Raw genomic sequence first — 27,561 nt, 5'->3', positions numbered from 1 at the left:
CCTCCCACGCACACCCACTCTCCAGACGAGCCCTGGGAGGCCAGCCCAAGTGGACGGTGTCCCCGTGGAGGGCGCCGGGTCGGCAGGCTGGGGAAGGGGCTGGTGGGTCCTGAATGTCATGGAGCCTAGGAAGGGAGCCTGGGGCCATGGTCCTTCCTAAGATGCCCAGAGCGCCCGTGGAGGAGGGAGGGGGCCGCATAAGACCAGTGTGGGTGCGGCCTCTGCCCCACTCTGAGCTCCCTGCTGCCTGACCATGTGTTCCCAGTTGGCTGGGGCACAGATGAGCAGGCCGATAAGCCCCTTTCCTGGGGACAGGGCTGTCTGCAGAAGGCCTTGAGATAAGGCTGAGAAGCAGCGCCGAGCCTGTGGTTTCCTTGTGCTGGGGAGGTGGGGCCGGCATGGGCAGAGGGGCTGGGGTGACAGGGGGCTCAGGCCTGCCCCCACCCAGCTCCCAGAGAGGGAGAGAGGGAGGCCGCCCCCTGCAGCCCTGCAGCTGTTTACGAATCCAGGGCTCACCCCACGCCAAGTCTGGTGCCAGCCACCCCTGGGGGACAACGGAGGTGAACCCCAGCCTCCTAACTGCCAGGACCTCCAGGTGTCAGAGCAGAGAACAAAGCTGGCAGCTTCTACCCAGGGCACATGGAGTGAGGAAGCAACTGGCATTTTCTACACGCTGTCCCGTCCCTAAGTGCTTTTCACCTCATTTAATCTATCCACAACCCTACAATCCAGCCTATGAGCTCTGCTTCTGAGATGAGGAAACAAAGGCACAGAGAAGTTAGGTGACTTGCCCGAAGCTCATGAGTCTCTCTTCGGTCGGTGTCTCTTTTTCCAGGTTCTGTTTGGCCAGCAGCCCGCAGTGAGCCCTCAAGTTGAGACATTATATATTGGCAAGGCAGGCTAGGAGGGAGAGGGGCAGGGCAAGGTGGGGGCAGGGGCCGTGGAACCCACGGGGTGCTGACGCCACACAGATGCCCCTGGGGAATGGGATGCATGGGACACTCAGAACACGCAGACGTCACTCTGACCTCTGAAGGACAGACATGGCTCTTGCAACCCCCCCAAACCACATGCCGCCCACGAGAGGTGGGTGCTCTGTCACCCACGGTCATTCACATGCCCCCACCACAACCAGCACGCCAGGCTTCCGATCAAAGACGACCAGAGCTCCAGAACCGAAGACAAAGACCTGGTTGGTGGAGAAGAGGGTGGGAAGCCCTGGGCCACAGCACACTGAGCAAGTCTGCCCAGCGGACCCTCTGAGATTGTGCAGTGCACAGCCTGAGCAACGGCGGGAGCAGTTCAGAAGCCCCGCGGGGCCCGCAGTTCTGGTAACAGTCACCATGCTGACCAACCTGTGTCACCCTGGACACCTCTCTCGCTAGAAGACCCCCCTCCCCGCCTCGCCCAGCCCCAGTCCTCCCCGCCAAGCCGCGGGGGCACCTGTGGCTTGGCAGGGCCGGGCGCTGAGGGTGAAGGAAGGCGCAGACATCCGCCACCCTCCCCCACTCCCGGGCGCACCTCCAGCTTCTGGCTCCCGCGGTGACAGCCTGCCTCCCACAGCTCCGAGAACAGAGCCAGGCTGTGTTCACGTGTCCCCCGCCGGGACCACACGGCGGCGGGCAAGAGGGCAGGCGGGCGGGGGAGCAGAACCGCCGCCCCACACCGCCAGGCCACAGGCTCTGTCTGTGCCCAAGCCTGCCATCAGGGAGCCGCGAGGCGGCCAGGCCAGCCCACCCAGCACTGCACTCACCCCGGACCAGCCCCTGGGGGCCAGGGCAGGCCTCAGCAGCCCGGCCTCCCCCTCGCTAGGGAAGACGGACGTCCTTGGCTGTGCCCACTGCACGGACGGGGAGACGGGCTCAGATCGGCCTGCGGGGTCTGGCTCCTGAGACTGTGTGGTCAGCCATCGCCTGGGGGAGGGGGAGACGCAGGGAAGGGGCCGGAGCCACGTGCGGGGATCTGACCCCGGGCCAGCCTGGTCCAGAGCCCCACTTGTCACCCCACGTCTGGGGAGAGGGGATGCCTGGGGTGGTCTCCTGGCCCCCTCGGGGAGGGTGAGGAGCCACTGTCGCTGGAGAAGGGGCAGGGAGGCTGGCCTCAGTCACTTGTCTGTCCCCACCCTACAGAGGCTGGGGCAGCAGTGGGTGCCCCCGAAGGAGGCGGCTGGGGTCCCAGAAGCCGGCCTCAGGGATGCTCTCCTCCACGGTCCCTGCCAAACCAGCAGGTCAGACACACGTCACGTCCAGGCCCCTTGCCGCCTCCAGGGACAGTGGGCCTGGCTGGCTGCCCAAGCCACCGTCTGCACACTAATTCCCTTGGCCCGCTGAAACCTCTGGGTGTGCGCACACGTGCCCGTGAACATGCAAGGGAACCACGCGTGTCAACCCCCAACACACACCAACATACACAGACACAGACACGCGTACTCAGACACACAGACAGACAGACACACAGCCCCCAGGGAGAAGGGGTAGGGAGCAACTGATCTGAAATCCACTTGGCCTCTCCGTCTGTCCTGATGGAAATCAAAGGGAAGGAGGGAAGCCTGGTGGGCAGCCAGGGCCTGTGTTTTATGAAGGAGATGCAGAGAGTGTGTGGTCCTGCCATGGTGACGGGTGACCACAGGGGACTGTGGGAACAAAAGCAGTCATTCCTGCCCCGGGCTGTCTGCTCCCTATGGGCTGGGGTCTCCATGTTGCCTGGGAAGAGAGGAGACCCGGCATTCATTCATTCTTCATTCAGTCAAGCATCCACCCACCCATCCATCCTTCCATCCACCCACCCTCCACTTCCTATCCATCCTTCCATCCTCCACCCTCTATCCATCCATCCATCCATTCATTCTCCACTCTCCATCCATCCATCCTTCTAGAAATGTTACTGAGCACCTACTGTGCACAGACCCTCTGCTAGGCAGCAAGCAGGACGTCGGAGGCCCTGTCTGACATGGCGTGGTGCTGGAAAAAGGACAGCATGACTGAACACGTGCTGTGCGTGCAGCCTCGTTTAACCCCATGGCGACCCTGTGTGGCAGACGCCACCAGCACGCCCACTTCGCAGATGAGAAAGCTGAGGCTCCGCTGAAAAGGAGCAACACAAGAGCCTGTGCTTTTGACTCTTTCCCTTCCCTTCTGTCCCCTTTCCATTTCTGTCTGTCTTATTTGACAAGAAAGAGAACCAGAGAAGTCAGGACCCCAAATGGCCAACAATCATGGTATAAGCTAGGCTACTCTATGTCCCTGCTTGCCTGGGACAGTCCTGGTTTTCAGCTAATGTCCCCACATAAGAGGTAACTGTGCCACCTGTGTTCTCACACATGCCCTGGTTTAGACCTGGGTGAAGTTAAGAGTTCCCTTCCCACTCTGGAGCTGAGAAAAAGACGTAATATTGAGGGAAAAGGGAGGGTCTGAGGACAGAGCAATCCCTGAAGGCTTCCTGCAGGAGGTGGAGCAGAGCTGCCACCTGGAGGAAGGGGCACACTGCCCTCCAAGACCCCACACCCACCACACAGGCCAGGGTACAGCTCCGCTCCTCTGTTTAGGGATGTTCTGGTCCAGGAATCCCAGGAAGTGCAGATGCTGGGTACCAGGCAGTGTCGGGGGCAGGGCCTGAGGCAAATGTGGTCCCTCTGGCTGCCAAGGGTATGGGGAAGGGGCTGGAGTCTGGGAAGGCTGATGGGATCAAAGCCCCCAGTGGCCCCTGGCTGCTCTCCCAGTACCCATGAGGCAGGCTGGGCCAGGGCCTGCTCCAGGCACCCAGCACCCTGCCCCCTGGGAGGACAAGCTGTCCTGCCAGCCATCACCACGTGTGGCCTGGCACCTGCCCGTCCAGACAGGACTGGGGCTGTCCCCGGCCTGGCAGGGGACCTGGGGCCTCCCAGCAAGGTCTTCCCAGCCCAAGCCCTGTAGCGACCCCGGCGAACCTTCTGGACTTCTCAAAGCTCAGGAAGCGTTTTCCTAAATGGGGGCGGGCCGCCTGTGACTGAGGACACGCCTTACCCCGTATGGTGGCCCAGGACCCGAGCTCTGCGCCTCACTTTCATTCTAGCTCTGCCACGCAGCTCTGCGCCTCACTTTCATTCTAGCTCTGCCACGCAGCTGACCGGCCCGGGGACCGCCGGCTGCTCGCCTGGAACACGGGGGAGGAAGGGCCCTGGCACGCAGGGTGCGGGGGGTTTGCTGAATGGGCGCCTGCCACGGGCGCCAAAGGGCCTCGGTATAAAGGAGGTCCTTGCTGCACAGACGGGCACGTGGAGGAGGTGGGCACCGGAACTGAGGCGTGGTAGGAAGACCCTCCCATCTGGCCTCTGCTCCTCCGTGACCTGCCCAATAGGTGGGAGGCTCCTGCTTGCACACCGCCGAGGCTGGGGCGCTCGCTGCCTCGCAGTCACCCGGCCTACAGGCGGGCAGCGGGGGCGTGCCCTCTTTGTCAGCGCGCTTACTGTGGTCAGACTCAATCCAAGGTGGGAGGTGAGAGTCGGGACTAAAGTCCATGCCCCCACCTCCCAAGCCGGGGCCCGGCCTGCTGTCCTAGGAGCCAAGAGGTGGTTGTGATGGAGGAGGGAGGGGAGGGGCCTGTGCGTCCCCACTGGTGTGGGACGGGGAGCTCCGAGCACTCCTGTGGTCCCACCGGCGCCTCCTCAGAGGCTGCCCTGGCCCCCTCCACTTGCTCCTCCATTCCTGGGTCTGCCTGGCCCCTCTTCCGGTCCTCCTGCCATATCTTCCTCTCACTTCCAGAAGCAGGAAGGGACTTGGCAGATGAGTCACCGAGTTCTAGACCCTCCGCTAGGCTGGGGACAGCCCTAGTCCTGCCAGGACAAGCAGGCGCCAGGCCACGGGGCACCTGCAGCACTGGGAGGTGGGGCAGCTTGTCCTCTGGGGAGGGGGCCCTGGGTGCCCGGAGCAGGCCCAGAGGAGCCCCCCAGCAGGGACGTGCCCTCCTGTGAGCCTCAGTTTCCCCTCTGCAGGAAGGGGTGGTAGGAGTCGGTGCCTCTCTGAGCCACCCGGCTCTGCGCTTTGCCTACAATAGCTGGGAGGACAGCAGGCTCACCTGTGCACACCCTCGGGCGCCCAGCACCAGGCCCCGTGCCAGCCTGGGCCCCGTGACGGCACGCTGGGCAGAGAAGCCGCCGCGATGGGGGCAGAGGGGCCGCGCCAGGGGGACCCAGGGCTGCAGTGCTTGCTGCCATGCCGCGGAGCTCCGCTGCACCTCGTTATGATCCCAACTCCTGCCCCTGGGTCCCAGCTCAGATTGGGGCCACTGGGCCAGCCCCTGGGGACTCTCCATCTCTCCCCTGGGTCACGCTGTGTTCCACACACACACACACACCGCTGTGTCCCTGCAGCCAGGACACACACCCCTCACCAAGTCCCAGCTCAGTGTCGGCTCCCCCATCTCGGCCTTCCACCCTGTGAGTCTGGGCGCCGACCCAGAAACCCCCTTCCCAGATGGGGCCATCCCAGGGACTCACCCGGCAGCAGCGCCGGCCACGTGGGGCTCTTCGGGTCCATGGGAGCGGGCTCTCCCTGCCCCTGGGCCCCCGGCCTGACCCCCAAGGGGCAGCTCCCTTCAGCCTGCAGGGAGGGGGGCCGAGGGGGCGGAGTGACAAGGCGGCAGCAGCAGCAGAGGAAGCCTGCCCAGCGTCTGCAGACCGGCTCCGACCGGACCAGAGTCCTGAGACGCCAGCGGAGAGGTCAAGGGCGGCAAGCCAGGGCTGCCCAGCGAGACACAGATCAACCACGCGGCCGCCCTCCCCCGGCCCCCAGCCTCCCCCCGCCGGCTCACGCCCCAGCTGCTGCAGACGGGAGCCGCGCTCTGGAGGGTGGAAGGTGGCGGCCACTTCCTGCCTGCCCCTCGCGGTTCAACTCCCGCAGGACCCAGGGGTCGAGGGATTCCTGGCACATGGAGACCTCTTCCCTGGGCAGCGGGGCCGCCCCCAGACTCCGAGGGGGTCACAGCCCCACCGAGGCGGCCCTCGCTCATTCACACCCTCACTCAGCCGTCTCCCCCGAGCACCTGCCCCGTGCCAGGCCCTGCACTGGTTCCCGGTCCCTGGAGCTCTATGGTGTCCTCCAGGCAGCAGGAGCCGTCCCTGTCCCTGGGCATTCCTGGAGAGAAAGGGCCAAGGACGGCCCAGCTCGGGTGGGAGGAAGGGCAGAGGCTATGGTCTTGGGGACCCACAGAGACGCTGTGGCGGGAGACTCGTGGGGGCAGGAAGGAAGGATGGAGGGGAAGGGGAGGAGCTTACTGTCATCGGGGTCTCGGCTCCCAGGGTCTCCTCCCTACAAGGTCCAGATGCCCAGTTCAAGCGCTGCCTCCTCCCGAGAGCCCTTCCGGGTGCTCTGCGCTGGGCTTGTTAGAGCCCATCTTGGTGCATTTGGAAAAAGAAGGGTTGGACATCTGTTGGGGGGGAGACCATGACTCTGCTGCCTTAGGGGGCCAGCTGGGCCCAGAGGGTCACCCATGACACGCCCAGAGGGTGTGCCACAAGTTGCTTGCTGGGGGTGGGTGAGGGTGGGAGGCTGAGGGGGCAGAGCCTTGTCAGGTCTCTGGGGTCAATCCCTTCCCTGTGCCTGCGGTGGGCAGAAGGCCGGGGGACTGTGGCTGCAGATGCCCCGAGGAGTATGGCTTAGGCCATGTTCACAGTCACCTCCTTGGGCAAACACGAAGCTGCACCCAGAACCTCCTGGTACAGGTGAGAATCCAGCCCCTCCCAGGCAGGGTGGGAACACCCCCGTCCCCGCATCCTAAACACAGTGGTTAGTAACTGAGGTCACCTTCATGCCACATCCCCTGGAGAAAGGTGCTAGCATTACACTTCTGTTCCAGAGAGGGAACTGTCCCAGGGTGACCTAGCACACACCTGCTGGGTCAGGTACCCCCGCAGCACAGCCACCAGGCCAGAGGGGCCAGCCCCAGCCAAGTGGCGCAGAGTCAGCGCGACATCCCCATGCAGTCCTCACCAGTTAGCCTGTTCTTCAGTTGTGGGCATGGCCCCCACGCCCCATGGGCAGCACGTGGCCAGCTCAACCAGCCACAGGGACGGGAGTGGAGGTCAAAGAGTGGTCCCCAAAGACAGCCAAGGCCTCGTCCCCAACACCTGATGCTTCACTTTACAGGACAATAGTAACATGTCACTTTACAGGACAAAAGGGACCTGGGAGATTGAGAAGGCTGCCAACCCTGAGACGGGAGCTCAATCTTGATGTCCCAGGCAAGCCCAGTGTGATCACAAGGGTCCCTGTGAGAGGGAGGCAGGGCGGGAGATCTGACGACAGAAGTAAGAGGTTGAAGGGACGTGGGGCCGCAAGCCAAGGAATGCAGGCACCTCCAGAAGCAGAAACAGAAGGACACATTCTTCCTCGGAGCCTCTGGAAGGAACCAGGCCTGTGACACCTTGATTTTAGGCCAGTGAGACCTGGGTCAGGCCTCTGATCTCTGACCTCCAGACTGTAAGGTACTGCCAAGTTCATGGCTATCTGTTACAGCAGCCACGGGAAAGTAACACAGCTAGGAAGACAACTGTTCCCAGCCTCACAGAACCTGATATTCAATGGCTGCTCAATTAATGCTCTTCTCTGTGTGGGAAAGATTGAAGGCAGGAGCAGAAGGGGATGACAGAGGACAAGAGGGTTGGATGGCACCAACTTAATGGACATGAGTTTGAGCAAGCTCCGGGAGACGGTGAAGGACAGGGAAGCTTGGCGTGCTACAGCCCATGGGGTCTCAAAGACTCAGGTACAACTGAGCGACTGGACAACAGCTGCATGTTTGATCCAGAGGGCTCACAGCCCCTGTCTAGAGTCAGCCAAGTCCAAGGAGGAGAAAGGACCAATCTCTCACAGGTGACTGTGAAGTCTCCTTGTCCCCCATGTGACTGCACTGGGAGACCTCAGGGAAAAGCAAACAGCCTGTGGTCACTGGAATTCTGTATTTCAGAGCAAAGCCCTGGAGAGCGAAGAAAAGTTCTGGAATGGAATGAGGATCTGCTTGGAACATCGACCCTGGGGCCAGGAAGCTTGGGTAAACGCACGCTCTCGATGTCTATGAAAATCTGACTTGCTCTTCACCTTCCCCTCATCAGGTCCCCAGCACCAGCCGACTTGAAACTTGTGTTCACTCAACAAACATCGACTGAGCACCTCCTGTGCAGTGGGCCAGGTGCTGGAGCCATAAAGAGGACAGTAAGACGTGTCCCCGTCTTCATGGAGCGGGCAAGCGGGCAGCCTCGGGGCTGCGCACTTGGGCTTCCTGTGGCTGGGACTCTGCCCAGGGTCCTCTCCTCGGCAGGACCTTCTGGGACCAGCCCGCCTACAGTCACAAGCTTCATCTCTGTGTTCTTCTGCCCTATTTTGCTTCGTGGAACCTGTCCCCGCCTGGCATCACGCATGCTACCTAGCACAGTCTTTGACACACAGTAGGTGCTCAACAAACACTTGTGAACAAATGCACTCACAGGAACGGCGGCCTAGAGGTGGAGACAGATGTGAGAACAGGCAACCACGGTTAGAGACACGAGCAAAGGTCTGTTGGAGAGATGTCTGTTTTTCAAACGGCTTTTGCTTCTAAATTAGAAGGTTGTGGGTGAGAGCTGGTATGGACGCAGGGGGAGTCTTACACACAGTGCTCTTGTAGCCTGTTACATCGATACGGTGAGCCAAGGTCCCCCGAGTGCCGGCTTACCTACCAGCTTAAACCCAGCCTTGGCAAAAGCAGGGTGGTGAGTGGGTGGAGGACACGGCCAGGACGGCAGACAGGCGGGCCCCAAGCGCAGGAGCCCTGGAGAGGTGGTCTGTGCTGTTTTTAGCTCCTTGGGGTCCCCAACACTGCCCCCGCGATACCCCACCTGGGTCTCAGAATGGCCATGTCTACGGCTCAGCTGGATCTCCTTTTTTCTACCCTGAAATCTTGATCACAGACTTACTTGGAAGGAAAATAGATATCGGGGCAAACAGACCCACTTGACAGCAATTTTGCCAGGTCAGAAGAGTTGCTTTTATCTTAGTGCCGTTTTGAACTTTGGTGAAGGCAACGCTTAGTTCATCATTTCATGAAATTGCCCAAGTTCTCCTTTCTTTTCCATGTCACGGAAATCTGAATCAGTGACAAGGACCCACCAAGTCGCACCCTGGCCAAGGGACCAGCTGAAAGCAAGCAGAGCCTGGCGAGCGGGGAGAGGCCTGGGGCCCAGCCCCGAGAGCCCCCTCTAAACACTCAGAGGCTCCTGGGGAGGGGTTACCAAAAAGCCCAGAGCCTCTGGGCTGCCTGGGCTTCTCTGCCTCCTGCCTCGACATGCAAGCTCCGTGCTCCCCAGGGAACAGTAAGTTCCTGAGAAGATAAACAGTCTCTGGTTGGAGAGAAAACAGACTTTGGATCCCAGCTCAGCTGGAGATGAACAAAGGAAGAGAGCGGTCGGCAGGAGCAGGGACACACTGCCGCGGCGCAGAGCGTCTCCCCGTGGAGCCGGCGCGGGGGCTGGGGGGCTGCAGCCAAGCCCGGCCGCCCTGCCCTCCAAGCAGCTGCCGCTTGGCTGCAGAGAACAGGATCCACCCAGTGCCTCCCGCCAGAGCACTCAGCACCAGCACCCGCTCCAGGCGAGGCCTGCCAAGGACGTCTTGGGGCCCGAGCCAAGTACCCAAGCCGAGGCCCTGCCTTCCTGGCTGCAGAGGCCCAACCTCGCTGGCCGGGAGTCCATCCGCCCAACAAAGGAGTGACAAGAGCCGCAGCAGGGCCAGGACCCCGGCAGGCACCAGCTCACCCTCCTCGCATGGCCCCACCAGCTCCCGCATCCCTGAATGTCAGGTGTGGTGCTTGGCGACGGATGTGGGTCACCTGGGGTCTCACGGCACTCGCGGGGGAGCCGGGGCGTGGAGAAGTTGTGCCTGGAACCAGGGGCTCGGAAGGGGCAGAGGCAGGATGCGGATTTAGGATGTGCCAGGCCGGACCCGAACGCTTAAGAGAGGCCCACACCCAACAAATACTGATTGTATTTAAACCCAGGGCTTCCCTGGTGGCTCAGATAGTGAAGAATCCACCGGCAATGTGGGAGAACGGGGTTCCATTCCTAGGTTGGGAAGATTCCCCTGGAGGAGGGCATGGCAATCCACTCCAGTATTCTTGCCTGGAAAATCCCCAGGGACAGAGGAGCCTGGCGGGCTACAGTCCATGGGGTCGCAAAGAGTCGGATGTGACTGGAGCAGAGCACAACATGTATTTTTTTAAGCCACTACAGCAGCAGTAGACACCAACCCCCAACTCTTCCCAGACTCCTGTCATGGGACCAGAGTAGGTGAACGGAGGGGTCCTGGGCCGGCACGGGTTGGAGACAGAGGATGCACTGCATCTCCCACATACGCTCCTACTCCGCTGGCCAGACCTGCTCCTGCCCACCCCTCTCTACCGGGCCAGGGGTCCCCCAAAGCCAGGGACAAGCACACATGAGGATGGAGGCTTTCTGGGTGGGAGTAGGGTGGCAGGGGTCTGATAGGACAGAAGTCTGATAGGACAGACCACCCCTCAGGGCTAGCAGACCCCAGCACCCTGATGTGACTGGAGGAAAGGCAGGAGCCCAGGGGACAAACCTAGATAGCATTTTAAAAAGCAGAGACCTCGCTTTGCCAACAAAGGTCCATAGAGTCAAAACTATGGTTTTTCCAGTAGTCATGTATAGACGTGAGAGCTGGACCATAAAGAAGGCTGAGCACCAAAGAACTGATGGTTTTTGAACTCAGGTGCTGGAGAAGACTCTTGAGAGTTCCTTGGACTGCAAGAAGATCAAACCAGTCAATCCTAAGGGAAATCAACCCTGAATATTCACCAGAAAGACTGATGTGGAAGTTTAAGCTCCAATACTTTGGCTACCTTATGCGAAGAGCTGATTCACTGGAAAAAGACTCTGATGCTGGGAAAGATTGAAGGCAGGAGGAAAAGGGGAGGCAGAGGGTGAGATGGTTGGATGGCATCACTAACTCGATGGACATGAGTTTGAACAAACTACAGGAGATAGTTCATCGGGAAGCCCAGTCGGCTGAGTGACTGAACGACAGCAGGAGCACACCATGATGGGGGAGTCCACCTTGCTCCGGCTTTTGGTGACTGCCCCCCAACCCAAACCCATCAGTTGGGTCTGCAGCCTCAACCACGTCTACCAATGAAGACGATATCTGCCACTTTAGATGCCACTCCAGAGCTCAGAGAGGACGTCCAAGGGCCCACGGGGCAGAACACAGGGCCACCGCTCAGCTGGGCGGCAAGGCAGCCCTGAGGCCACGCGGGGAGCCTGCGCCCAGAGGGGCGGCCCTGGAGCTGTGTGGCAGGCAGCCTGCGGAGCCTTGCCCGGCAGCACTGGGGGCCCCTGGGGGCTCCTCCCAGGCCCCTGACTCTACCTTGAACTGTAGCCAGGGAGGCTTCACTGCTACAACCTCATGCCTGCTCAGCAGCTCTGGAAGGTTCTGAGCCTGGCGGAAGCTCTGTGGAGGGATGCTGGGCCTAGACTCCAGTCACTCCCTTGCCTGTCACCGGACAGTACTGCCCCTCGCCCGCACAGAGACCACTGCTCGGGAACGCCGTCCCCGCGGCTACTGATGGATTCCGAGTGACCTCTGGCTGGATTCTACGCCACCTGCGAGTGCTTTGTGAGAGATGGACTTTCCTTTGACTAAAGGCTGAAGGATACTGGAAGGAGCTGGGGCTGGTGGGGGGTCACCACCTTCAGGGACAGCCATCTCGCTGTGAGGTTGGGACAGCGCCCTTCTCCCCCCAGCCTGGTCCACCCAAGGTCCATGCCTTGCCTGCCAGGAAGAAGCCCAGCCCCGGGGGTCCCTGCTGCCCCTGCAGCCCCAGAGCTGTTCTCCAGCAGCCAGCCAGTGAGCACCCCCCAGGCGGGCCTTCCAGATGCAGTGCCTGACAACCACACAGCTCCCCCTGGGTCTGGGAGGGACGCAGGCAGCTGGGCCATGCCTGTCCCCGGAGCACGCGGCCTCCAGCCCCCCAGCCCAGCACCAGGGCGGCGGTGGTGTAATGGCTTCCCGCCCCGGCGAGGGCCGCTGTCCCCACACATGCAGGGAACTGGGGCTCAGAGACCGACAGTGGACAGTTGCCCCCCAAGGCAAGGGACACAGCCCCTCAACCTGCCCATAGCCACCCGGCCCTCTGAGAAAGGCCCCTGCCCCAGCCGGCACAGGGGAGGGGGCTGGAGCCCACCATCACGGAGGGAGCCGGAGGGACAGTGGGGAGACGGGAGGGGCGAGGAGCTCTGGGGAGGGGGCGCGACGGGGCCTGTGTGCGTGTGCCTGTGTGTATTGCACACCCACCCTCGTGCCTGGTGCGCCTGCCAGGTCTGTGCGTGTCCCCCGCGCGTCCCCACGCAGCGTGTCCATGTGTCTGTAGGTGCACGCCCCCGCGCCCGCCCCGCCGCCCAGCTGGCGGTGCACAGCTGGACCCGGGGGGCCGTGCGCACGGCCCGATGCGAGGTGGCAGGTGTGTAATAAACCATTAGTCACTGTCACGTTTCCAAGCAGCGGCCTCCCCGGGAGGGGCTGCCTGCGGGCTGGCGCTGCCTGGCGGGTCTCCAGCTGTGAGCTGCGTGTCCCCCATCCCCCCGGCTGCCGGCAGGGCTGCCGCCTGACAGGGGAGCAGCTGGCTGGCGTGGGTCTTGTGCTCCTGCCCTGCCCCAGGGGCCCCAGGGGCCCCAGGGCAGGGGGGCAGGGCCTCGTGTGTGCCCAGCGGGGTAGGGAGGTCCTTGAGGGTCACGGCTGTGCAGCTTATCACCCAGAGCTGAGGGCGGGCTGGGACAGCAGCCTCAGGGATGCTCTGGGCTGCCGGAGGAGGCGCCAGTGGGGCGAATAGGAGTTACAAGCAACAGCACTGACACCAGCCAGGACGCCGGGCTCTCAGGGGAGGGGGGCCAGGACTGCACTGGACCTGCCATTCTCACACCGGCTGGTGAGCCAGGCACTCCACTGGCCTTCCCGCCCATTCCTCAGATGAGGAAACCGAGGCGCAGCGCAAGGAGACGCTTGTCCCAGGCGTCCCTGCCCACCACCTGCAGTCCCCTTTGCTGCCAGACACCCCGTCCCCCTCTGCCACGGGCCGGATGCCCCCTGGAGGGCTGGTGGCCCATCAGCCCGTCAGCCAGCCCCTTCCCTTGCTGAGTCTACACTGCAGAAAGCAAGAGGTGGGTGCCTGGGGGCATCCTGGAGATGGACTCCCAGGACCCCAGCACCACGAGCTGGCTGCCCCACTCGCTGACAAGCAGCGTTTTCCACCAGCCGCCCCCGCAGTGGCCCAGCAACAGGGAAGGCTGGGCAGGGGGCTGTTAAGCATTAGTCCTCTTAGGGGCACAACACGCCCAGGGAGCCACCCCGCGGGGTCTTGGCCTAAGGGGCTGCTGCAGGGCCCTCCCTAGGTAAGAACGCAGGTGTCCACTCACCGTTCCCATTCCAGGGCCCACAGGCCACACAACAAATGCCTGAGGACTCCACGCTCACAGGCCCAACAACCAACCTGGGGCCAGCCTCTCCATCACTGGGGAAAGCAACGCGTCCAACAGGGTAGGGATGGTGGGGACAGGGTCTTGGTGGCTGGAGGGGGTAGGAGTGAACGCCCATGCTGGAAAACGCCAGGCAGCACCTCCCGCGGCCGGACCCCCTTGTTCCCTCTGTCCCAAATGAGGCTACACCGGGAGCCATGTGCCTGGACGTGAGCGGCGCACCCCCACGGCGGGAGGGCAGGCGAGCCCCCGCACCGGCAGCTGGACATCACGCGGCACACGACGTGAAATGGAGCAGGACGGCAGCTGTGACAACAGGCGGCCTTTCAGGGCTGCGCAGGCCCCGGAGGCAAGGCTCACACCCCAGACACCCGGCCACGGGGTGCCAGGCAAGCACAGGTGTGGCGGAAGAGCAGACGGGATCCTGGCAGGTTGCTCTGGGGCGACAGGGCATCCAGGTAGATGGTGAGTTCTAGGGCAGGGTCTGGTGGCTCATGGAGCTAGATCCATTATGCTATTTTTTAAATGAATGAGTGAACACAATGGAATGTAGAGATAAAAAAAGAAACCAACAAAGGCTGTGAATTGACAACGAGAGAGAGGGAAACGATCAAACTCAAGTCAGGAAGACCCAGCCTCCTGGCTCCCCACTAAAATGTGGCGACCCTGGGGTGGGAGTCTGCACCCCAACTTCTGGGGAGGCTTCTGGCTTCCAGGAGCTGCCGGATCCACTCCAGTAGACAGAAATGGTGAAATGCTGGCACCTACCTGTGCCTGCAAGGTCTGGTCCGGCCCCATCCAGGCTACTCTGCTGACACCGGGCTGGCCCCTGCTCCTGGCCGGCCCTGGGGCCCCTGGGCAGGCTCTCTGCTGGGGCACCCGGCCGAGGCTCAGGCTCCCGGGCGGGAGCGTGGGTGGCTGTCGATGTCTCGAGAGATGCAGATGTGACCTAGAAGAACAGGAGGGGGACGTGGTGAGTCTTGGGCACGTCTGCTTGGAGGTGCCCCAGGATGCTGGGTATCGCCTCTCGCCCACAGTGGCCTGGCGTTGCTGTCAGAGGCCTGGTGTGGCTGGATCTGGGAGCCAGAGTGTCTTCCTCGTCCAGCAAACGCTGCCCAGGGACACCAGGCTGACCCCCAGGCGCTGGGGGTCCACCCCCAGGACCCACTGCCACCTGGGCACCTCCGCTCTGCAAAGGCCTCTGTGACAGCTACCAGCTGGTCGCACGTGTAATGACCACTCTAGCTAATCTTCAGTTCTCCCCGCAGGGCGGTCATCCTATCCCCACCCTTGCCCTGTGTTTTTAAAAAATATTGTCTAGTAAAATATGTCGCTGCTGTTTGCTGATTACTCGCTAAGTCGGGTGCGACTCTGTGACGCCAGGGACTGTAGCCCACCAGGCTCCTCTGTCCCTGGGATTTCCCAGGCAAGAACACTGGAGTGGGTTACATAACGAAAAATTTACCATCTAGACCATTTTAAGGATACAACTCAGTGGCGGGAAGTCCAAACATGTGTGCAACCATCCCCCAGATCCATTTCCGGAACTTTCTCATCAGCCCAAATGGAAACTCCATACTCATTAGACACTACCTCTCCACCCCTGCCCCACCCCGGCACCCACCATCCCGGCCGGTCACTCTGCCCCCGGTCCACAGGGGCGCGGGGGACTGGGGCTCAGAGAGGGGCGGCGGGAGCCTGAGGTCACAGAGCTGCCGAGGCAGGGCTGACACAGGTTCGCATCCTGGGCTCCTAGGCCTGAAACCCTGGCAGCTCCCTGGGGGCTGGTCCCGGGGCCTGGCGACCCCCCGCTCCCCGATTACAAGCTCTGGGACTGCATGGCTGTCAGAGAACAACTTCGCGTTGATCCCGTTTTTCCAAGGATTAGGGCTATAAAAGCAAAGTGCCTGAGAGAGATGGATGGTGCTCCATCCAGGCTCCGCCAGCCCCACACGCGAGAGACGGGTACATTTACCATTTGTTTCCGGGAGCGCTTTAATTTATGGGATCCATATGGTGACGCTGCCCTGACCACGGCCCCCGCAAATCCCACAGGGGTGCTGGCAGCTTAGGCTGGAGCCGGGAGGGGGTGGCGCCTGGCCCCGGCACACTTCATCCACTCCTGGCCTGCTTAGGGCTGGGGGCCCACCACACGGCGGGGAGCCTGGAGCCCCTGTAGACCCCACTCCGTAGGGTTTTCGCTGCTCTGGCAAACCCTGCCATCACCACTCGGGGAAACTCTTGCCAGACGCAGGGCTGCTGTGTCCCCGTTAGTCACAGGATGACTCGCCAAGCCAACCCCGGGGACTGTCTGCGGGGTGGCACCAGGTCAAAGTGGGCAGCGTTCTCCAAGCCCCTGGGGGCAGGCTGGCATTGCCCTGGCCCTGACCCTACTGTGCGCTGGTGCAAAGGAGAAAGAGGTGTGGCCCGCCCCTGCCCTGCTCCTCCTCCTGGAGCACGGGGAGGTGGCTGGCAATGCCTCCCGGCTCCCCAGATGGGACATGAGGATGCCGTGACTGAGCACCTACTATGCGCTACAGTTAATCTTCCAGGGAAGAAAGCACGGAGACGCACGGGGACAAGTGGCTGCAGTAAGTGGAGGTGCCTGGATTTGAACCCTAGCAGTTGGGAGAAGACTTGGCTGCTCCAAAACAACCAGGGACATAGCCTTTAAGCAGAGAGCAGCAGATGGCAGAAGAGAATACTTTCGGGTGGGAGTGGGTGCAGATGACAACGACTGCAGGAGCTGGAGAATAGAACTCCCCAAGGGCTGGGAAAATCCAGGCAGGCTTCCTGGAGCAGGTGGAACTGTCCTGAACTAGACCTTCAAAGAGAGCAGGTTTGGAAAGGGAGGGGGGACAGGAAGGAGGTACCGGGTAGGTGAGACTGGGGGTTGGGGAGGGGGAGGCGGGCAGCGCCAGTCCACCCGGCGCCATGTGGAGGGAAGCTGGCTCCATCCCACCAGGCCTGATCTTTCAAGAGGAAGCGGGGAATCCATCTTTAAAAGCGACACCCGCGTGATTATTAAGTGTTGAAATACTACACGAACCCTTACATGCTGCTGGTGGGGCTGCAAACTCGTGCAGCTGCTTTGGAGACGGCCTGGTAGTTCGTCAAGATCCAGAGACACAGAGTCGTCACAGGATGCAGCGACTCCACTCCTAGGCAGGTATCCCAGAGAGACAAAAGCAGACGTCCACACGAAAGCTTGCCTCTAAATGTTCATAGCAACTCTCAGTTCACAGAAGAATTCAGCGATGAACTTGGAGGCAGGTTCTTCCCCTGTCGAGTCCTGCCAACACCCTGACCTGCAGTGGGGGCCCCTGCTGAGCATGCAACGGTAGGCGTGCAAGCTGCTTACGCGTAATCCTCTGTTACACAGCAGTGGATAACTAAGACAACCTTAGAGCAGGGCCAGGCCCAGAAACACACACTCCCCGGCACCATCATGTGCCAGACACTCTCCCTCCTCGGGTCCAGCTGTCCCCACCACAAGGATTTCACCCCCTTCTCTGGGGTCTGTCAGCAGCTGCCCCAGAAGCCAAGGAGGCTCAGTCACTGTTAATTGCTGGGCGAGGCTGCCAGACACACGTGGGCGGGAGTATGCGTTATCTCATGCTAGCATCATCGGAGGTGGGAGGCGAAGGTTCGCAAAGGTTCTTGGCCAGACCATCGCAGGGAGGCAGAGAGCAGGCTTTCCTCACCCTTCAAGGCCAAATTTACAACAGTTCCCGACTAATAAAAAGCAGACCCTTGAACCAACACATCCACTGTGTCTTCTCGCTACCAGAGCCCAGAGCTCCAAGCTCACGGCCGGACTTACTGTGCTATTGGGAGGGGGGCCTGGGACATACATTGCTCCCTGCCCTGGGGACCCTGGAAATTGGCAGCACCCCAGAGAGTCCATGGGGCCCTGTGGAGCGAGCAGGATAAACTTTATTGTCCCATTTATTTCCCTGGACCGGGGCCACCACATTTAAAGCATTAGTTAACAGGGAAAGGAAAAAAAAGCGGGGGGGGGGGGGGTGGAAATTTCCAGGGTTCTTTACCATAAAAGGGATCTGCAGCCCACCACTGAATATTCTAATGAGATCTTGCCTTGTTACACTTTCTCTGGGGAGCTAAGTGATTTCTGCAGAGCGCCGATTCCAGGTAAATTTGCAGGTAGGGATGATGGTGGCTGGGGGCATGGGGGGCAGTGTGCCGGCAGAGAGGAGCATCATGGCTACAGAAAGGAGAATCCTGTATCAGGCTTGTCAGCACCAGGGTATTTGATGGATCGTATCAGTCCTCGGGCTCCCCAGGTCTGGGAACTCCTGCTCTATTGTTCTATAGAATTGTTTTATTGAGATAAAATCCATATACCATACTACTCACCCATGGAAAGTATATACAATTCGGGGGCTTTGAGTATAAGCACAGACTTGAGTGACCACCAACAGCATTCATCTAGGACATACCCATCACCCTGTCCCCCCCAGCCCTGGCAGCTGCTTGTCTCCCTCCATCTTCACAGGCGTGCCTCCTCTGGATGCTGCATATAGACGGAACCCTCCACCATGTAACCCTCTGAGTCTGGCTTCTTTCGCTCGGCATAATGTTTCTCAGACTTGCCCACGTGGTAGATTGTAAACCATGTATTTTTAAAAACAAAGGCAGTTCCAGTTTGAGGACCCACAGTAGCCCAGAGGCCACTGCACGAGATGCCAGGACTTCCCTCTCCGGCAGCCCTGCCAACTGACTGTTCCCTGGGCACCACCCCCTCACCCCAGCACCCAGCCAGATTCCACCTCTCCGGCTTCCTGCAGAGCGACAGGGTCAGGCACTGGGTTCTGGGTTCTCTCCACTGGTTTCCAGCTGGGAGATCTTGGCAAAGTGACTTAACCTCTCTGGGCCTCAGTTTCCCCTTCTGTAGAATGTATTAACAACCCAGCAAAGTCTGACTCCCAGAGGCAAATGGAGGGGATGAGTTCTTTCTGCTAAAGCACATAGTAGGTGCTCAAGAAACGGTCGCTTATCTCAAGACCTAACCACATAAGCATCGGGAACAAGAGCCAAAGGGGTGCCAGGGCCAGGGGACCCCACAGAGCCTGGAAGGGTGTGTGCTGGAGAAGGTGTCACAGTCTTGGCCTTGGGGCCCCAGCGGGCCTCTGGGCACTTTCAGCCTCAGTTGGCAGGGCCACCTTCTAGGTCCCCTCAACCACTGCGGGCACAGAGCCTGAGGCAGTTCTGGAGTCCCTGAAGTCATGGGGTAGGATCTGGGGTGTGAGACTCCCATTTTTCCTGATCACCCCGAATCTTCTCTTTCCTCCAAATCGGCTCAACATACACTTCAGGAAGCCAGCCTTGCCAATCCCAAATAAAGCAAACACGGGCCTGAATCCTGAGTGCTGCCTGCCTGCAGCCATAACTAAGAGTAACAGATGAGTCATGACTGCTCGGACTTCAGCTTACGTCTCGGGGAAATGGGCCAGTGATGCCCTAGCCTAGCTTCACAGAGCGCTTGCCCTGTGCCAGGAGTCCACTGAGCACTTGCTGTCGGTAGCCAGCGTCATTCTTGCAACAGCCCTCCCTTAACGCCTGCTTTGTAGAGGAGGAAACCGAGGCACAGAGAATTCGAGTCAGCTACCCAAGCTCACCCAGCTGGTCAGAGTCAGAGCGCCCACAGCGCTGGCACCAGGGGGTCCTCACTGCACACCGGCAGGGCCTGACTCATGCTGGCTCAGCAGACACACGGCAGCCTGGATTGCGGGTGAGCAAGTGGGCTGTGGAGGGTCTATCTCAAGAGCAAGGCTGGGAGGGGAGGCAGAACTGAGCTGCTGGAGAGGGACGAGGAGACACCAGCATGCGACAGCGCCCATGGACACAGCATCACCGGCCCTTGGCCCCAAGGAGTGATCAGACACGGACGGGAGGCCTGGGCCAGGGGAGAAGAGCCACCTCCCCCGCAAACAGGAGTGGCTGGGGGCCTGCCTTGGCTTGAGGGTGGGTGGGCACAGCCCGGCTGGTGGGAGACCCTGCCACCGGCCAGGGACCTGTGGGTCACAGGCCTGGAGCTGTCTATCTGGGAGGGAATAAGGACACATGGGCCAGCCCTACCATGAAGACCCTCCCCCCCATTTCCTGGCACCCACCCACGAGAGCCCACCCACAAAGATGCGCTCAAGCCTCTCTGGGGGGGCTTCTTGTCCTGTGCTACAAGCTGGGGCATCAGAGGTCTAAGACCAGTATTTTATGCCCCTTAATTCCCTGTAATAGCTCCATAATGGTGAGCAGAGAACTCCAAATGCTTCAGGAAAGGGGACGATCAAGCTCTGGGTCAGGGGGAGACAGAGCTGCTGAATGCACAGTCCCCGACAAGCAGACAACGAGCGGGTTATTAAACGTGCGGGGCAGACCGGGCGTAATTGGAAAGTTATTAGATATGGAATACACACAGCACCCAGCAAATGAGTAATCAGGGGCTAATTAAGCTCACGCGACACGGCAGATCGCGCCGGAGAGGCTGGTGGCTGCCACATCTGTGGCAGCAATTAGGGGCGCTCCGGCTGCGGCACCCGCAGGGAGGGGGGTCGCCTGCTTGGGCGGAGTCCCAGCCGGGGGTCTCAATCCCACTCTTCCCCCAGCCGAGTCCCGCCAGGTGTTCCCACGTCTCAGGGGCGGGAGGCGGGGTGGGGAGGCTCATCCAGCCTTGAGGACACAAGGTCCTGGACTCAGAAAAAAAAAACAAAAACAAAAAGAAGGTTTTTGTCCCTGGCCGCACATCTGGCCAGGAGAGGACTCGCTGCAGCCTCCTGAGGGGACAGACACAGTCATAAGGGTCCCCCCAAATGACCTGCAAAGTGTGTGCACAGAGTCACCTCTGAGAGCTTCACTGGAGTTCTGCCAGGCAGGCCAGCCAAGGGGCATGACCAGCCCATTTTATAGATGGGGAAACGGAGGCTAATAGGACCAGAAGGGGACGGAACTCACCCAGCCTGGTTCCTCTGCAGCAGGCACAGACACCGCCTCCCAAGTGTCTGGGAAAGACGGGGGCACTGCTGTTTCTCAGGAGACTGGAGCAGTTACGTGGACAAAGGGAGCGACCGTCTGGGTTCCTCCGAACTAGGTGACCTTGTGCATGCTTCTGAACACCTCTGAGCCTCAGCGTTTTCATCTGCAAAGGGGGTGCTGAGAGTCACACCCATGGCACACAGCAGTCGTGAGGATTCCAAAGTTAGCATTCGCGCAGTCCAGCCCAGGCCTGACACACGGACGTCATGGACGCATTTGCTAAAGCCAGAAAGAGAAGAAAGCCCACTCCTAATGCCACAAAGAGAACCAGAAAGCCCCTAGTTCAAGTCCCGGGGGCTGCCGGAGCTGAAGAGAATCCAAATTCAGCCGAAACTAGGCACTCTTTCCGAGCCAGGAGCCAGTCTGTCCCTGAAGGGTCCCAGCAGAAGGGCAGGAGACTCGGGACAAAAATGTCTTTCACTGGTCACAGGTATACGTTGACTGCACCTACAGAGCGCCAGGCCCCACACCCGTGACACCCAGTGGGTGTCAGCCCATTACGCCTTAGCTCTGGGCAGGGGCAGGAACTGTTGGGCCCCATCACACAGATGGGGAAACAGACCCAGAAAGGTTGGCTCGTGGCTGTGTCTGGATGGCGCAGGTGGGGCATGATGTCTCTGGAAAAAAGAAAAGCCAGAGTCTGGGAGTTCCTGGTGGGCCCGTGGTTAAGAGTCTGCCTTGCAGTGCAGGGGAAGTGGGTTCGATCCCTGGTTCAGGGAACTAAGAGCCCACGTGCTGTGGAGCAACTGAGCCCATGTGTCACAGCTAGAAAATCCGTGTGCCACAGTGAAAGACACAGCAGGACGCCACAGAGATCCTGCATGCCACAGCTAAGAACGGATGCGGCCAAATAAGTCAATAAATATTAAGAAAAGAAAGCAGGAAAGCAAACCGGAGACTGTTGCTAACAGCACTCAGAGCATCGAGAGGCACACCTGGGTGGGGCAGGTGCAGCTGGACACACAGGACCCCAGGGAGACTGGAGCCGGCCAGAGGCAGGCAAGCCCAACTTATGCTGCTTCTGTGGCTGAATGGGACCTTCGGAAGGTGCGAGCCCGGCCCCTCACTCAAGGGAGGCCTCTGGGCCAGCTGAGTCCCTTGTCTGGCCAGGGGCAGAGGCAGGGGTCTGCAGGGAGGAATGCACTGTTTCCAGAGGCGAGCTTGCTGCCCCCTGACTGCCAGGCTGCAGGCCGTGCGGGTGGTGATGCTGGGGGAATCCAGTTCAGGCCCAGGGTTAGGGATGAGGCCCTCCGGAGTCTGGGGGCCCCTGGAAGCCAGCAGGGGGAGCAGGCTGATATCAGACCAAAGACTGCCTGACCCCCGGCTCTCCGGGGCTCCCCCTCCTACTCCTGTGGTGCTCTCTCACCTCCTCCTGCCTCCTAGGGAAAGTCTCCCACCAGTTTCTGGGCACACAGCCCTCCTCACTTCAGCCCAACCACGCCTGAGCCGGAGCCAACTTTCCAGAATACCACACTCAACCAGCCTGCACAAAATCCTTCCTGACCCCTCCGCGGGACATCTGAGAGCCATGTGATTTGGGCCAGCCTAGCTTCTCACACGTTATGCCTCACGTCCACCTAACCACCTGACCAACCCTGCCTCCATCCACCCATCCTTCTACCTGTCTATCTGACTGTCCATCCATCTGTCCATCCATCTTTCCATCCAACCGTCCATCATCCCTTCCATCTATCTATCCAATCGTCCAGTCAACCATCCATCCATCTAATAAACATTTATTAGGCACCTACTATTGCCAGGCATTGCACCTGAGCTACAACCGCCGACAGAGCAGGTAAACGCCCCTGCCCTTAGGAAGGTGACGTTCCGGGGACTTCCCCAGTGGCCCAGCCTTGCGATGCTGGGGGCGTGGGTTTGATCCCTGGGTCAGGGAACTAAGATCACACATGCTGTGGGCCAACTAAGCCTGTGTGCTGCAACGATGAGCCCGCCCGCCCTGGAGGCTCCACAGAGCTCTAGGCTAGTGCCACGGCTAGAGGGCCCATGCACTGCAACGAGAAAGACCCCGCAGGGCACAACCAGGATCCCGTGTGCCGCAACGAAGACCTACAGCCAAATAAACGCATTAAAAAAAAAGAGTACGGGAGGGTTTATTACAGTATTCTCCCCCCTTCTGTTGGTGACATTCTGGTTGGGGAAGACAGACTCAGTAAATCCATACTGACATGTCAGTTGGTAGGAGGTGCCAGAAGGACGAACAGGAGAAGGGGACAGGGAGGGGGAGCGTGGCCAGAGTTAGAACTCTCCATAGGCTGGCCCCACTGAGAAGGGACATTGTGCAAAGACTTGAAGGAAACAAGAAAGCTAGCCATGGATATCTGCAGGAAGAGTGTTCCAGGAAGTCAGTCAGTTCAGTCGCTCAGTCGTGTCCAACTCTTTGTGACTCCATGGATTGCAGCCCGCCAGGCCTTCCTGTCCATCACCAACTCCCAGAGCTTACTCAAACTCACGTCCATCGAGTCAGTGATGCCATCCAACCATCTCATCCTCTGTCGTCCCCTTCTCCTCCTGCCTTCAATCTTTCCCAGCATCAGGGTCTTTTCAAATAAGTCAGTTCTTTGCATGAGGTGGCCAAAGTATTGGAGTTTCAGCTTCACCATCAGTCCTTCCGATGAACATTCAGGACTGATCTCCTTTAGGATGGACTGGTTGGATCTCCTTGCAGTCCAAGGGACTCTCAAGAGTCTTCTCCAGCACCACAGTTCAAAAGCATCAATTCTTCAGGACATCAACGTTCCAGGAAGAAGGAACAGCAAACAAGACGCCCCGAGGCGGGGAGCACATGTGCAGACCTTTCGTGAAAAGGCCAGACAGTATGGGCTTGCTCCCTTCCGCTCCCCTGCAGGCGTTCCGCAGGGCCTGGGGGCTGTGTGCCTTCGTGCACCCACTCTACCTCTCTGGGCTTTGGTTTCCCCATTTGTAAAATGGCAAGGGCTCCCTAGGTCCGAGGTTCAGGGCGAGCACAGCACAGGGGTCTGATCACGAGCCACTGTCATGTCCATGAGTCCCCCTCTTATCCCAAAATGCCCTCTGCTTCTCCCCAAGTCCCTGCCTCCTTTCCAGCCAAGAGCCTGCCCCCCTCCCCCGGACTCTCCCCGGCTCCCCTTCCCAGGCAAAGGCAGACCCTCCCCTGGACTACCTCCAGTAGAGCCCTCATCTGAGTACCACTGATTCAGGGGTTATGCTTCTGGCCCCTCAAGACTGTCCCCGCCCTGAATAGCACCTGGTAACTCCAAGGCCTGGCAGTGTCCCCAACACAACACAAAGAGGAGACATCTAAGTTGTGGAAGGAGCCACATGGTGGTGTGGGGAACCGCGTTTCAGGCACAGGGAACAGCCGTGCAAAGGCCCTGAGGCAGGAGAGTGCCTGGTGTGACCGAGGGTCAGTAATGGGGACCACGTGGATGGGCCCCTGACAGACTCGGGCTCTCATTCAGAGTAAGAGGGAAGCTGGGAGGGTTCCAAGTCAAGGACAGATGTGATCTGACTTTTGCTTTAACTTTTGACGATGAGATGCTTCCAGATTCACATGCAGTACGCAGGAGAGCCTGCGTACCCTTGGCTCAGTTTCCCCAAAGGTAACATCTTACAAAACCAGAGCCAAGGTCACAGGAAGGAACTATCAGGACAATCTGCCTCTGTCGGGCACGTGTCCCCAGTGGGACCTGGACTTGCACGGGCGTGTGCATTCTGTTCTCCTGAGTGTTCTCTCCAGCATCGGCTCCTACAAACACCTCCACCCAGGCACAGGCAGCAGGCCCACCCTCAGCATCCCCCGGGACGCTCCCTGACAAGCACACTCCGCTACTCCTGCCCCAGACGCCCAGCCCCGCCAGCCGCTGATCTGTTCTCCATTTCTACGTTCTGCCGTTCCAGGCATGTTATGCAAATGCAATCACAGTCTGTAACCCTTTGGGACTGTTCCCGCTCAGCACGGCTCCCTGGAGGTTCACCAGGTTGGCGGGCATTTTGGTGGTTTGTTCCTTTTTATTACGGAAGTCATCATCCACGGCGTGGCTGTCCCTCGTCTTGGGGGCCTGTCGCCTGGTTTCAGCAGAGGGAAGCTGGTTCCCTGCAGGTTGAGGGGCTTCTTCTGTCCCATCCCAGGCTCATGTCCCACCACGGCCCTGCCCCTCCTCCTGTCTTCAGAATCTGCGCCTGGTTTACCTGCCAGCTCCCTGTCCGGGGCCTGTCCCCTCCATCTGGGAACCAGCACCCTGCTCATCAGGCATGATGCACCCCTACACCACCCCACACAGCCTCTTTAGATGCCCCAAACTGGGGAGTCAGGGGGCTTGTCAACCCAAGGCTTCTGGAGCGCTCCTGGTTCAGATGCAGATCAGAGATGTTTAACAACCTGCCAAAAGCCGCACAGCTGGAAGACGGGCCGACGCCCACCCTGGCGTGCTTCAGTTGCGTCAGAGATGGGTTCTGAGGACAGGGTGAGAGAGTGGGCTGGCGCAAGGGCTGCCCTGGACCCTGCGGGGGCTCCGCTCGACCCCGTGCCTCCACCAGGGGGGCCTTGGCGGCTGCAGGTAAACATGACATAATTACTGCGGAGGGAACTGTGCTGTCTCACCCGGGGCAGTCAGTTTATCAAGCGCTGACAGTGCATTAGCTAAGTGATCACTAGACTATTAATTTTTTTTCCCCAGCCCTTGCCAGGGGTATTACAGTGAAAAATGGCAGCTTAACCGCAGGGAAATTCTTCAGGGTGACAAAAATAAAAATAGCTCTAATTGAAGTTGATAGAAATTATACCCTTTAAAAACACACGTCAGGGTGCACTGGCTGTATTGTAAATTAACGCGGGGGCAGGGTTTCTGACACAGGATGGTGGGAGCACAGCGACAGCCACAGCAGCCTCCCAGGGCCTCCCATCTGCCGGGCCGCGGCTCAGCAGCCTTGGGGGGCGACGGGCCTGCCTGGAGGCTGGCGCCCGGGTTGGGGTAGGGTAGGGTCTGGCAGTTGTGGCCTCGCTCACCACCCAGCCCCTGCCGAGGGGCAGCCGGCAGGATGAGGCCAGGGCCACTTCAGGGAGCCCTGGGTGTCCTGGGGTGCTGCAGGCCCTCCTGGGAGCAGAGGGGGCCGGGCCCTCAGCAAGCCAGGCCGGCGCTCCAGCACCACGGCCACCGCGGGGCCCGGCTCGCAACGCTGGAGGCCAGCATGAAACTCGCCCATGAGAACGTGTTCATCACGGAGGCCCCGGCCCATCAGACGGAGCCTGCGTGCTCTGGTCTTGGCGGTGAAGCGTAAGCGTCCCCCAGCAGCCAGGGGCTTCAGTGCGGCGTGTGAAAGAATGATAAATATAACAGCGATAAAATACTAATAATCACAGGCAGAGCATCTGCCCGGCGCACCACACTGTTTCAAGTACTTTCCACATGTTTTAATTCACTTAGTCCTCGACACAGCCGGTGAGGCAAACACGGTCATTATCGTCATCGCGTTCCAGACGAGGAAGCGCGTCTGGAGGCCCAGGCAGGCTGTGCGGCCCGCCTGCAGGGACGGTCACTCGGCCCCCTCTAGGCTGGCCTCCGAAGCCCCCTGCTCAGGGCCCCTGAGCCCAGCAGAGGATGGGCCCCCGGCCGGCAGGCAGGTCTCTGGAGGAGCCACCCTCGGAGCGTGGCACCCGCAGCGGCGTCAGTGGGGGCCCTGCACACGCACGAGACAGGAAAACCAGACTCCATATCACGTCTGCTTACTCAGCTTTCACCTTCGCGGTTTATCGCGCTGGCTTCCAGTTGAGAATGTTTCCGGTAGTCTGAAATAGACAGGCTAGCCCATTCTCAAAGCTCTGGCCTCTAAGGGTCGAACACTCTTCCTTTTCTATAGAGATGAGCAGCTGGAGAACAGAGAACAGCACTTGCCCTGCTGGAGGTTCACAGGAACATCACGAGCTGATGCAAGAACAAAGGATTCCGACACCAGGAGGCTTGCAACAACAAGCCACGCCCTTCCCTCATCTTGACTTGACTTATTCATTTATTTTATTCTCATTTATTTTTTTGGCCACACCGAGTGGCATGCAGGGTCCCAGCTCCCTGACTAGGGCTGGAACTCGTACAGCCTGCAGTGAAAGCCAAGTCTGAACCACTGAACTGCCGGGGAATTTCCCACCTTGACTTGAAAAGGACTTTGCTGAGACCCTTCGGGGAATTTGGGGTTTGGAGGGCATGAGCCACCCGTCTCCTTGCACAGCCCTGCAATAAGCCTTTTTCTGCTCCAAACTCGGATGGTTCGGTATTGTTTGGTCTCACTGTGTGCTGCACACAAAAACCCGAGTGTGGTAACATACACTTATTTTCACACGACTTGTACAATTTACTTCTATTTTGGCTTCACCTTTACTGAGGTTGAGAATTCACTTAAGCTTCCTATAGCTTCCAACAACTTAAAACTGTGCTAGGTATTATGCATTGGTCAGGGGTTGGGGGTGGGTAAAGAAAAAAACAGACCTAAGAATTAAATTTTGGAATACTTATCGGGCCCTTGCCCCAATAAATGCCAGGCACTGTTCTAGGCACTGGAGATTCACAGCACGACGAGGAAAGTTCCAGGCCTCTTGCCACTAATGTTTGAAAAGGTTGGAAGAAATAATTACAGAGCCACTCATTTCAGGTCCACAGGCAAAGACAGAAGTCACCAAAAATGAAAATCCAAATACCATCTTACGATGGAAAGACACAAGTCAAAAATCTAAGAATCTGACCTGCAAAGGATTCTAAGCTTACCCTTTTAAAAAGAATAAAGGGAAAGATTAGAAGGAATCTCTCATTTTCTCTCTCTCTTCCTGAGCGTGTGCATGTACACACACACACATACACACACACACCATTTCCAGGGAGAGAAATCTAATAATGGGAGAAACCTCGAGAAGAGCGATTTTCATGGCTTTGCACTGCTGTCTTCCCTGAAAAGATCTGGAGGGAATAATTGACTGGAGTGAGTCCTGATTGAGGTGGAAAAGGGGAAAAGTAAACGTGGGAAATGCA

The 27,561-nt window shown here is 59.5% G+C and overlaps 1 protein-coding gene across 6 annotated transcripts in view; it reads right to left on the bottom strand.

Moving 5' to 3' along the window:
• The window catches only part of GSE1 (Gse1 coiled-coil protein), a 395,102-nt gene that overhangs the window by 232,998 nt on the left and 134,543 nt on the right, over positions 1 to 27,561 (bottom strand). For all 6 annotated transcript variants that reach the window (XR_011561427.1, XM_070770408.1, XM_070770407.1 and 3 more), the window contains exon 2: positions 14,261 to 14,441. Coding sequence is in view for 5 of the 6 variants with exons in the window: in XM_070770408.1 (XP_070626509.1) it covers positions 14,261 to 14,441 (181 nt within the window). In the remaining variant the exon portion in view is untranslated. The remainder of the gene's footprint in view (positions 1 to 14,260; positions 14,442 to 27,561) is intronic.

Source organism: Bos indicus, chromosome 18, assembly GCF_029378745.1.
Source record: "Bos indicus isolate NIAB-ARS_2022 breed Sahiwal x Tharparkar chromosome 18, NIAB-ARS_B.indTharparkar_mat_pri_1.0, whole genome shotgun sequence".
Classification (NCBI taxonomy): Eukaryota; Metazoa; Chordata; class Mammalia; order Artiodactyla; family Bovidae; genus Bos; species Bos indicus.
This window is presented reverse-complemented; position numbering and strand designations above follow the sequence as displayed.